The sequence below is a fragment of the Rhinopithecus bieti genome, unplaced genomic scaffold (assembly GCF_001698545.2).
Source record: "Rhinopithecus bieti isolate Rb0 unplaced genomic scaffold, ASM169854v2 scaffold_5153, whole genome shotgun sequence".
Taxonomy (NCBI): domain Eukaryota; kingdom Metazoa; phylum Chordata; class Mammalia; order Primates; family Cercopithecidae; genus Rhinopithecus; species Rhinopithecus bieti.
In genome coordinates, this window is record NW_016804751.1 from 661,976 (window position 1) to 674,867 (window position 12,892).

At 34.1% G+C, this 12,892-nt stretch overlaps 1 protein-coding gene across 1 annotated transcript in view; it reads left to right on the top strand.

Moving 5' to 3' along the window:
- The window catches only part of PPP1R12A (protein phosphatase 1 regulatory subunit 12A), a 165,036-nt gene that overhangs the window by 143,080 nt on the left and 9,064 nt on the right, over positions 1-12,892 (top strand). Inside the window, 4 exon segments of the mRNA XM_017870370.1 lie at positions 2,865-2,986; positions 5,768-5,784; positions 7,508-7,643; positions 9,698-9,802. Coding sequence (XP_017725859.1) covers positions 2,865-2,986; positions 5,768-5,784; positions 7,508-7,643; positions 9,698-9,802 — 380 coding nt within the window.

Genomic DNA, 12,892 nt, shown 5'->3' on the forward strand with positions numbered 1-12,892 from the left:
ATAATTTTTTTATAATTTTTTTTTTTTTTTTTTTTTTTTTTTTGAAACAGAGTCTTGCTCTGTCACCCCGGCTGGCATGCAGTTGCGTGATCTTGGCTCACTGCAAGCTCTGCCTCCCGGATTCACGCCATTCTCCTGCCTCAGCCTCCCAAGTAGTTGGGACTACAGATGCACCCCACCATGTCCGGCTAATTTTTTGTATTTTTTAGTAGAGGTGGGGTTTCACTGTGTTAGCCAGGATGGTCTCGATCTCCTGACCTCATGATCTGCCCACCTCGGCCTCCCAAAGTGCTGGGATTACAGGCATGAGCCACCGCACCCAGCAGTGGGTATTCTTAATGTGTCCAGAAGTACATACTAATAATTTCTTATATGCTTTAGATTATATATTCCTTAAATCATCACTGTGTTTTCTGAGTTGAGTTGTTAAATAAGAAAAGTTATTTTTAAGGATAGTTAACTACTTAGATTGTTGGTACTACTTAAAAGGAGTAGTTCTGACCTAATTATGGAATAGAAATAATAATGTCTGAAGCTCAGAGTGCATGTATTGATTATTTTATAATAGCTAAACTGCTCCTTTACTTGTAAAAACATCTTACAAGAATATCTAAGGGGTCTATTTAAATTTCATTTTCATAAATACCATTATAAGATCTACATTACAGATTACTTCCATCTCAAGGCATGCTAAATAGAAACAGTGCTTTGCTTATCAAATTACAACAGTCTTGTAAAAATTAGTGTTTTTTTCCTGATCCTTGAATGTAGGCCTGACATTGCTATTCATTGATTTTGTGTCCATTTTCTAAAAAATAAACCTTTTATTGAAGTATGGCATGTTCAGAAATATAACTCATACATGTATAGCTTAATGGATTAGCACAATGGGAACATATCTATGTAATCACCACTCAGAATGATGGATAAAAGCAGCAGTGTAGATTGCCCCCATGTTCTCCCTCTCAATCCCTATTATCCTCATTTTCAAAGTTAACTAATATCCTGATTTCTAACACCATAGTTAACTATGCCTGTTTTTGAAGAGCACTTGACTAGAACTATAAATTTTATAACTCAGTGTTATGTTTATAAGATATATCTGTGCTATTGTATGTAGCAGTACATTTACTTCTATTGTTATAAAAATATTTTTTAAAGAAAATTTCTAACTATTCTTTCACTGAAAACATGGAATCAGCTGTGTTCCTGTTAAACTGACCGATCTCTCACTGTATGTTCCTCTTTATCTCTTAATATTGTATCTTACCTTAAATTCTGCTTTTTTGAAAAGCTTTCTTTGATTATCTTTGTATAATATATATTTTCCGTTATTTTCAATTTATTTGTTTTTTTTTAATAAACAACATATTTAGGTCAACTTTTTTCTGAACTTTTTTTAATTGCAGTGTTTTAGTCCATTTTCATTTTACTTAATTACTAATTAATTAATTAATTAATTAATTAAATGTACCACAAATAACATTGTCATATGCAGCTTATATAAAGAGCTAAGACATATGAAAACAATAGCACAAAGATATAGGAAAGTATTAAATGGAGTTCAAGAGTTTTAATATCTTCGCATTGTCCATGCTGTGGACAAAATATATATTCGACTTGATGAATCAAGAGTGCATATGTCTATTTTTAAAAGTTTAAAAAGAGAAGGAAAATCATACATAAATGACAAAGGAAGAGCAGATGGGGAAATCAAAAAATAGTTTTCTATTTTTCTTTTGATTTTTAATATAGAAAAGTTAAACATATACTTTATAGAAGTAACAATAGTGTGAGGATACTATTATCCTCACACTGTATTATACAGAATACCCCAAGTNAAATACCATTACTTTTTGTATTGAGAAGTATTCATATTTTTTAATAATCCGTTTAAATTGTGTTTTATTATATTTATTCATGCAAAACAGTTATTGCATACTCTACCTACATGCCGGGTATCCAGTATCAGTGTTTGCCTGGGGATCAGGATTAAAAGGACTGGGAAGGGTCACAAAATAATGTTTTGGAGGTGATGAAAATGTTCTGGGTCTTGATCCTAGCAGTGGTTTTATGGATATAGAGAACTGCCAAAACTCACCAAATTGTACACTCTAAGTGCATGTAATTTATTGTATGTCATTTAACCTTCGGAGTTAAAAGAAAAAGCAAAAAAAGAAATAGTACCCTTGGCCAAAGGAAAATATCTAAAAGCTACTCAGAAGTAGTGGAAATCCGAAAGTAGTAGGCTCAGATTTTATTTCAAAATTATGTTCTGGAGAAGATAGGCATCTTTTAACTTTCTTTTACATATATTTAGAAATTTAGAGTCTGCAACAGATTTTTATGTTTAGAATCTAAAAGACATTTTTTTCCTCTCAGTACTGATGAAGGACTTAAAGCAAGTTTGAATGGCAAGGCTGCATGGCCAGCAAGGGTTGAAAGTTCCCCTACCCGCTTGCTGATTGTTTGGCTGTGCAGAAAGCTAAAAAATATTTAAAATATTTCTGTTCATATGAGGATAGAGCTGAACAACACGAGTTAGTTCTAAACCTGGCATTGTTTATCCTGAAATAGCATTCTGGTCATATTAATATTATTTTATTCATTTTGAGTTGAAGTTCCTTAATAGAGCAAACACATTTCTTTTTAATCAGGAAGGATCTACAGTAACATGAAGTGAACAAAAGTGGGTTGCCTTTGCTAGGTAACTGAACATTATTTTAGGGCCAGGTTTGCCTAGTTCCACCCCAAAATTTTATTTTATCTTTAGGTGGCCAGACATTGAGGAGTGAATTGGTTCTGAGGTTACATTATTTGCAGACCTAAAGCTTTAACTGTTACCTAAACTATTTGCTTATCAGTTATCAGAACTCCCCAATTTACCTATGTCCCTTCTTTATTATATTCTATCAACTTATCCGTCATCTTCCTTTCCCAGTGGTACCCTGTAAATTCTCATCTTTCCATGAAAAACAATGGACAGGTAAACAAGAGGGGAGGAAATTAATAAACCTTCCCCGTCTGACACCTCTCATTGCCTTATCACGCAGACTCCAACCCTCACCAAGCTGGAGTGGAAGGGAGATTATCTGGCTTTTAAAGTTGTAATTTTGAAGCATATTGATGTATATTGTATTTAGTTTTACTGTTAACATTATATGTGAGATATGTTAAGGTGAAGAGGAACATTGTTTCTAAAAAGAAAAATTTTTTATTTTGAATTTAAGTGTTTTTTGTTTACTTTAAATAGATTAATTCATTACTTATAACTAAAAGAACTCCAACCTATTTAATAGAACAAATAGAACAAATAGATTGTTCTATTTGTTAGAACAATCTATTGTAAATAGAATAAAATATTGTTCTATTTAATAGAACAAATAGATTGTTCTATTAAATAGGTTGGAGTTCTTTTAGTTATAAGTAATTGAATAACATATAAATAAATATAACAAATATAAATAACAATATGAAACCTAAGTCAAACTGGATTAAACAAAGAAAATGTACTCCAGTTATATTCTGCAGTCCTTTGTGTCAGCTTCATCCTCAGGCTGATTTACCTCATAGGGATGAGATTATAGGCTTAGGATAGACAGGGCCTATCACTGAACTGTTGCAGCGATTTTGCTACCAACATGGGCTACATGTCATCTCACCTAAACCTAGTAACTACTACACCATGAGAAAAAAGAAGAATGGATGTAGATAAATAAATAAGATGCAATGTATGTGTGTAGATCAATATTTTCTATATTCACATAGATGTTATGTGTCCAGAAAAGGGTGGTTAGATAACAGTGGTTATCTAGAGAATGGAGGGATGAGAAATTACACAGGAACTTTGTATACCATTATATGAACTTACAATACCATAGTCAGATATTTCTGAATATCCTTCTATATGTTTTAATCTTTATCTTTAAAAACATATTTTTACTTTGGAAAATTAATCTTAAAATTTGGGGAACAAGGGCATTATGCTAAATGAAATAAGCAAGTTACAGAAAGACAAAAACTATGTGATTCCACTTATTTTATTTGGGTATCATAGAAACAGAAAGTAGAACCATTGTTGCAAGAGCTAGGAAGAGGAGGACAAAGGAAATTGTTCAATGGATATAGAGTTTTATTTTTGCAAGATGAAAAAATTCTAGAGATCTTTTGCACAACAATGTGAATATAATTAAAAATACTGAACTATATACTCTAAAAAACAGTTTACATAGTAAATTTTACATTATGTGGTTTTTACCACAATTCTTAAAAGTTTTTAAATGATAGGCCGGGCATGGTGGCTCAGGCCTATAATCCCAACACTCTGGGAGGTTGAGGTGGGAGGGTTGCTTGAGCCCAGGAGTTGAAGACCAACCTGGGCAACGCAGGGAGACCCTATCTCAACAGTAAATTTAAGAAATTAGTCGGATATGGTGTTGCATGCGTGTAATCCCAGCTAACTGGGAGGCTGAGGCAGAAGGATCACTTGGGCCAGGAAATCGAGGCTGTAGTAAGCTGTGATCATATCACTGCACTCCAGCCTAGGAAACAGAGCGACACCTCATGTCAAAAACAGTAATAATAATCAGTGATAACACCATGATTTTTAAAGACAAACGGAATTTGAGTGATTGCTGTGACTAGACTTTCTATTTTTAAAATTTAAATCAGTGAGTGTAAGTGCAAACTATAAGGTGAGATGTATTATTTTTGATTGATATGTAGACATTTTAGTTCATGAATGGCCATTTTACTGAATTTGAATATGTTGAAAATTGAAATTTATTCTTTAAAATTGTTAGCTGTTGTAAAACCAAAGAGTAAATCAATAAAACAAAACATTACCTTAAAAAACAATGGAAGGAGCAAAGTTAAAATTGGTTTTGCAGAGGAAATTTACATAGACTTTAGTAAAACATTTTTAGTCCAAAATAGGCTTAACAATCCCAAAAGTAACCTGGTAATTTGACAGTATCTCCAAAGGTAAATATAATGGGAAATCACTAATATTTAAATTAAGAAGTTTAACAAACCATTCTGTATAGTTAAATTATAGAATCAGTGAGTATTTCAATAGAAAAAGAAAAGGCTAAATTTCACTACTGAAAAGACTACTTTGGCCCCAATAAGAGTGGTTTACCCTATTAATCATTTCACCATTTAAATAAGACTTTCTGGAACTTGAGTGTAGCATACCACTTGCTTGAGAAAATTAAATTTCCTATCACCTAACTGCTAACCTTAAAGGTATATAGCTAGATTTCCAGAAAGTAAATTTTAAACAAAATATGTATATACTGTTATGTATAAGTACCTTAGGTGTTCATTTGTTTGCTTCTCATTGCCTCAGACACAAAAATGAGTAAAATGACTGCTTTGAGATATCATAGTAAACTCGACATTTCTTAATGTAAATATATTACTTCCTCCTGCTCAGTGGGTATATGTAATAGATATCTTTCTTAGTCTCTTTTTTATTTTAATTAAAAAATATTGTAAGTGATTATTGTAGGAAGTCACAGGAGATATCCATAAATTGCCACATGTAATTGCATGATGATATGCCTGTGAAAATATACAGTGATTCTGTATTCTAGAACCTCTTTCTAAAACAACCTCAGTAAATTAAAGCAGATGTAGAAAACAGATGTTAGTTTAATAGTTTGAAAATACTATTGGTACTACATTAAATTTACTTAATCAGAGGTTAATAGTTTAATGAAAACATAAAAATTTAGTATGCCTATGTTTTTCTCTTTCTTTCTAGACGGATTCCATTTCTAGGTATGTTTTATTTATTTTTTAATTGACATTTTGTCTTATTTTATCTTTGTTAAAATGTTTTGCTAGGAATGTATGGATTTTGTAAGTTTATAGAATTATTTGATAATAAAAAAATTACAGAAATTTTGATGGCCTTATCATTGTTACTAGCTTTCTTTGTTAAAGGCTTTACTTCTAGATCACTAGTCAAAGCAAGTGAGATTTTTTCCCAAATCTCTACAACAGAGGTATTCCAAAGTTTCTTAAGTTAGTTCAACTATCTCATTATTAACATCAGGGACTGATAAAACCCACACTTGGCCAGAAATATATTTGATTAAGTATTCAGAATCTTCTCTTATGTAGCCCTGCTTTAGACAAAAGAGAACCAATGAAGACACTTTAAAAAGTGTCATCTAGCTCAAGCCTGTAATCCTAGCACTTGGGGAGGCTGAGGCAGGAGCATCGCTTGAGTCCAGGAGTTGACGACCAGAGTGGACAACATCAAGACTCCATCTCTACCAAAAAAAAAAAAAATTTTTTTCTTAATTATCTAGGCATGACTACATGCTCCTCTATTCCTAACTACTGGGGAGGCTGAGTCAGAAGTATCACTTGAGCCCCCAGGAGTTCAAGGTTATAGTGAGCTATGATTGTGCCACTGCACTCCAGCCTGTACTCCTCACTGGACACAGTGAGACCCTGTGTCTTTAAAAACAAAACAACAAAACAAAAAGTGTCACCTAATTCAAAATTATCCATTTTTTCAGAGAACCTCCACTATATCCTTGATTTTGGTCTCCATTCCATTTCTCTTATCACTGTTAACCACAGCCCTGTAAGACCAATAATAAATTTCTGTCTGCTGATGATTCTATTGAATTGAAATGCAGAGCCAATGGCATCTGTCAGAAAAGGTAATCTGAATTTCAGAACCAGATAATAAGAAAATTCTCCTTTACCAGTAAGATTTGTTTTTCCTGTTTAGGACAAAGCCATTACCTGTCACTTTGGATATACTTTATTTCATCAAATCTAAGACATTATTCATTTTTAGAACACCATTGTGTTACCTACTACTAAAAAAAGGAAAGGTGCTGCCAATTAAACGAGAATGCATCATCAATTGTAAGCCATTTTCTGGTTTTGGAAATATTAAAATGTGGGAGGAAATGTACAATTTAAAATATTAATCATATGAAACCAGTTTTGGCTTTTAAACATGGAAATGTTGACTCTCTTCCTCAATTAACGGAAATTAGTAGTAATAAAAAATAGCTGGGTGCAGTGGCTCATTCCTGTAGTCTCCCAACACTTTGGGAGGCTGAGGCATGTGAATTGCTTGAGCCCAGAAGTTCAAGACCACCCTGGGCAACATGTTGAAACCCCATCTCTACCAAAAGTACAGAATTAGGCATGGTATCATGTGCCTGTAGTCCCAGCAACCCAAGGGGCTGAGGTAGAAGAATCACTTGAGCCCGAGAAGTCGAGTGCAGTGAGCGGAGATCATGCCACTGTACTCCAGCCTGGGCAGCAGAGTGAGACCCTATCTCAAAAAATAAAATAACTTCCCACTTATTATATATCACAAAAATTAATCAGATAACAGAGGGAGACTGTGACCTACACTTTTGAACTGTCAAGTTATATGTATGTTATATTATCTATATAACATATGTACTAGGATGTAAGTTAATAAGTTGTAAAAGCCTATAACAAGGTTTTTTATTTAAATCTTTTGAAGATATGAAACCAGTTCTACATCAGCTGGTGATCGATATGATTCCTTGCTGGGTCGCTCTGGATCATACAGTTACTTGGAAGAAAGAAAACCTTATAGCGGCAGGCTAGAAAAGGATGACTCAACTGACTTTAAAAAGGTACTTGGGTTATTTAGTTATATTTAATAAAAATAAGTTATCTTTTATGTTGAGATACTCATATTCAAATGTTATTTTAAAAACTCATAATGAAATGAGTATTTTGAAATAACTTATTTTCATTTTCAGTTTTCGGCAAGTGATGGTAAGTAGAATGTAAATAGCTGTTTGTTTATTAAATGGAAGAGAAAATCATCCAAGATGATTTTACATTTAAGTATCTCAAGTCATTGCTATGATTGAGCTGGAAAGGAGCATTCAGTAAACAGGTGCGCACAAATGTATGCACACTTTGTTTCTTTGTTTGTTACTAGGAAGCAGCCAAACAGAAGATGGCTTTTCCTAAGAGAATATATTGAAGGAGAAAGCTTATGGCATTTGTACATGTCCCCAGTTATCTGGCAGCTGTCTGAATTACATACTTTTTTAAAAGCCAAGTTAGGGGAACGGGTGAGGGAGAGAATCATTTTACATTATGAATAAGATTCATCATTTATTCAATAAAGAATTGAACTGTGCTAAGTAGAGAGATTCTACTCATGGGCAAATGGAGATGAAGATGTTATCTTGCTCTCGTGGGCATCTTCCATGTAGTGGGGGAGAGAGACCTTATTATATAGTCATACTAATGAATGTAGAATAAATAATGGAGACAGTTAACCTGAAGTAGAAAAGCAATTTTATAAAATATATAACAAAAGAAAGTAGATTGATTTCCTTGGGTGGGCACAGTGGCTCATGCCTGTAATCCCAGCACTTTGGGAGGCGAGGCAGGCAGATCACTTGAAGTCGGGAGTTCAAGACCAGCCAGACCAACATGGAGAAACCCCATCTCTACTAAAAATACAAAATTATCCCGGGTGTGGTGGCGCATGCCTATAATCCCAACTACTCAGGAGGCTGAGGCAGGAGAATCACTTGAACCCAGGAGGCAGAGGTTGCAGTGAGCTGAGATCATGCCATTGCACTCCAGCCTGGGCAACAAGAGGGAAACTCTGTCTCAAAAAAAAAAAAAGAAAGTGGATTGATTTCCAAAGAAAGTGTGGTTTCGGCCAAACACGGAAGGATTACTAATAGTTAACTGGCAAAAATGGGAGAGAAAATTATTCCAAATGGAGTGGAACTACACGCACATAGACCTGATGGGGGGAGAATACATGATGCATTGGAATAATTAAATTTTAATTATGGCTAGTAGAGTGGAAGAAATATTTATTTGAGGCAGCAGTTGTGTAGGCTGAGACCAGATCATGCAGTGCCTTATAGGCCACTGTAAGATTTTTTGTATGCTAAGAACATGGGGAAGCCATTCAAGAGTTTTTAGTTTGTGGGTGGAAATGGAATGGTTGTCCTATGAAAATGACGAGATTTTCATTTTGAAAAGTTAATTTTAGCTCCTATATACAAAACAGATTAGAGGGTGATCAGGGAATTAGAATAGTTTAGATAAGAGATGATCATAGCCAGAATTATGGTGGAAGTAGTAAAGCAGGGGTAAGGAAGAAGCAGTGTTAAGAAACACAAAACATTAGAAAAGGGGAAGGTCTTGGATCTTATCCCGGATTTGAAATATTTCAGGAAATACGTCATTTGCCTTTTAATTTCACTATAAGCAATATAGAAGTATAATGATAAATAACAGCTAGTACTCCATCTCATTTCTGGGAATTCAAGAGAGAGTGATGGGCAGAAAATCTCATGGACTCCAAATAAAGATCACAGTGACTCCTTAGCCCTAGCTGTAGTTGCTGTGCAGGTATGTGGTCCCTCTTTATCAGATGACTGAATCTTTTTTAAGATAACCTGAAAAGTCCGATTTTTCTGTCAAGTCTTGATTTTTGAATGCTGGAACTAATTTTAAGATTTTATATGGGACAAACACACTTACATAACCAACAGTCTGTGCTTTGCAACCATGAAGGATTTTTTAAATGTATCTTTTATAGTTCATATGCTACATTAAGCTGTTTTAATATTGGAAAGTAATCAATGAGAAATTTTAAAGTAATAGGAGAGCAGAAAAGTAATTTTTTCTTTTACCCTAAATTTTATAGCTTTATGAACAAATTCTAGCTGAAAATGAAAAGCTGAAGGCACAGCTACATGATACAAATATGGAACTAACAGATCTTAAATTACAGTTGGAAAAGGCCACCCAGGTTTGTATCCTTTTCTTTTTGTTACTCTCAAGGTAATGGTTGTGATTTATTCCATCTAAAAATGGTATTAAAATTTTTTCTAATACTCTAAATAGAAGTTTGATAATTGATAACAGAAGATAATGCTGTTTTATGGATTATTTACTTTTTCTGAAGTAAATTTTAAAACAGTCTTATAGTCAAAAGTCAACGTATAAAAGCCTTTTAATTCCAATGTTGTGGTATGTCAAGATTTTAAATGTTTATTTCCAGAATACCAAATGTAGCAAGGCATTAAAACATTAAAAGCATCTATACAGAATCATCTTATAGCCATATAAAAATTTTTATTTATTACAAATATTTTCTGTTTATTCAAGTAAAGGTTATTTTATATTATAGTGCTGGAAGAAGGTAATTTTAATCATAACTCCTTTTGTAAGTTCCTTCTATGCAGCGGCCTAGAGAAGATAAATTTGGACAATAAAATTGGGATAGCCAAGCAAAACTCACAACCTTGTACATATGATCTAGCAATTGTTTCCCAAGCCACTTTTCCATTTCCATGGAACATTAGTTCTGGGAGATAGGAATAGGTACATCTTCTCCTCATTTCCCTCCTTTCAGAAAACAAAACTTTGTGATCAAAGAAACTAGGGAAATACTACATATTTTACATGTTAGAGACTTTACAGGGTCTATTTATATGCTAAAGGCTCTAAGGCATCCTGTCATTTTTAAGAAAACAAACGTGTTCAATTTTAACCTGGGACTTTCTAACATAAACGTACTTCTGCAGCACAACTCTTAGAATCCCTCTGAAAGCATGGATCTAAAAACAGCATGTCCAGATTTGTGAATGGGACTACATACTTTTTTTGATCAGTCTTTACACTCATCTTTTCTTAACTTTTAAAATTAATTATAATAAAACAACACCAAAACAAAAACCAACAAAGTTCATTCTATTTGTTGAACTTAAACTTGTTACCAGATCCTTTTTTTAACCATTGTTTTGTTGTAAAGCAATTGTCTGAGGACAGTAGATACTGTGCTAAACTTCCAGGGGTCAGGCTAACCTCACAAGGTTGTGAAGACTCCTCAGATTCCTTCATGTTAATGGAGGTTTTTGTAAAGATAAACAGAAAAGTAGAACAGAATACGTTTCATAGTGAGATGTCATAAAAACTTACAATGTCATACACTTTAAAACTACTGACTTATATTTAGGCTTCATGGTAAGCTGTAATGTTTAGCAGAAAAGTTAACTAAGTAAAAATATCTAAACTGATGTCGGTGTTTTTTAATCAGTGAACTTGTCATCATCCTTCAGGTTGCATTAGTATCTTAGTGAGCCTGTATACATAAAAATATAATGAGCTCTCTGAGCATAGCTTCAGCTCTAGGGATTTCATTACAATGTTAGTTCTAAGTAAAGATGTCCACTGCGGCCGGGCGCGGTGACTCATGCCTGTAATTCCAGCACTTTGGGAGTCCAAGGCAGGTGGATTGCCTGAGGTCAGGAGTTTGAGACCAGTCAGGCCAGCATAGTGAAACCTCAGCTCTACTAAAAGTACAAAAAAAATAGCTGAGTGTGGTGGTGGGCGCCTGTAGTCCCAGCTACTCGGGAGCTGCAGCAGGAGAATTGCTTGAGTCCGGGAGGTGGAGGTTGCAGTGAGCCAAGATCGTGCCACTGCACTCCAGCCTGGGTGACAGAGTGAGATTCCATCTCAAATAAATAAATAAATAAATTTATTAAATTTATTAAATAAATGCGCTGCTTCCTACTATAGTGTTCTGTCATGGTGACTCAGCTCATCTGTGTCTCCACTACTTAATGCCTTCTCTGTGTTCTGCTTTGCTGCCTACTTCATTGTCATGTAATTCTTCTGTATGTCTCTCAGTCAAACCCTGCAAGAGGGGAATTGATAGAATTAGCCACTTACTACCCAGTATGGAGCAGCCTGTTTTGTTAGTGACCATTTCATAGGCCACTGGATAGAAAGTTGCCTGTGGATCGGGTACCAATTTCTGTTACCTGGCAAGAGAAGCAGGATTAAAAAGTATGACAATTTCTGCCTCGGCAGGTACTCTGAGTATCACGTCCAGTATACTGAGTTAATAATGAGCAGTATAATTCATAAAAGTAAAACTGATAAACATTAAAGTAAACTTTTGGGGTTCAACTTTCAGGCATGTATCCTGAATCTACTGTGAACTTTTCCACTTTTTTTTTTTGGCATTGATTGACTTCATAACTTTTCACAAATACACAAATATTTGCATCAGATATTTGCTACAAATAGCAGTGGCAGTTTTGATAGTTGCACGAAATTAATCTTGAAGTTTAGGTCTATTTGATAGTATTTAGCCAAGAGACTCTGGAATCCTTGACTTTTGCCCTAGCTCAGGTACTCTCCTTCCCATATCATCCCCAAGGAAGGGAAAAAATATGCCAGCCTACCAGAACCAGTCTGCTGAATACCACTTTGCCGAATGACCAGTTCACCAGATTTACTCATTGTGATTTTAACAGTTTTAACTGGAATGTTTAACAAGAAAGTTAACTAAGTAAAAATACTATCTAAACTGATGTTGATGTTTTCTAATCAATGAAATTGGCAAACCACATATAATTGCTAAAATGTTTCCATATGAAAAAATCTCCAATGAAATGCTGTTTTTCCATGTTTTGTTAATTTACGTGTGATGTTATTATTTTGGCTATTTGATTTTTTTCAGGTGCTTTTGAATGTTATTTAAAAATTTTTCGGTCTTGTAAAGAGTTTCTGTGATTCATTTTTAAATCTTCAAGTGGCGTATCAGCCTTTGTTTTATATTTCTAGCAATTAAATGTTTAAATTCAGAACCAAAAATAAATGAGAATTAACTGAACAGTCTCCTTCATATTTAATTATTATTTTTTTTTTAATGGATACAGCATCTCACTTTGTCACTCAAGCTAGAGTACAGTGGCACAATCAGGGCTTACTGCAGCCTCAATATCCCTGGCTCAAGCAATCATCCCACCTTATCCTCCCAGGTATTTGGGACTACAGGCAATGCCACCACATCTGTTTAATTTTTCAATTTTTTTTTTTTTTTTTTTTT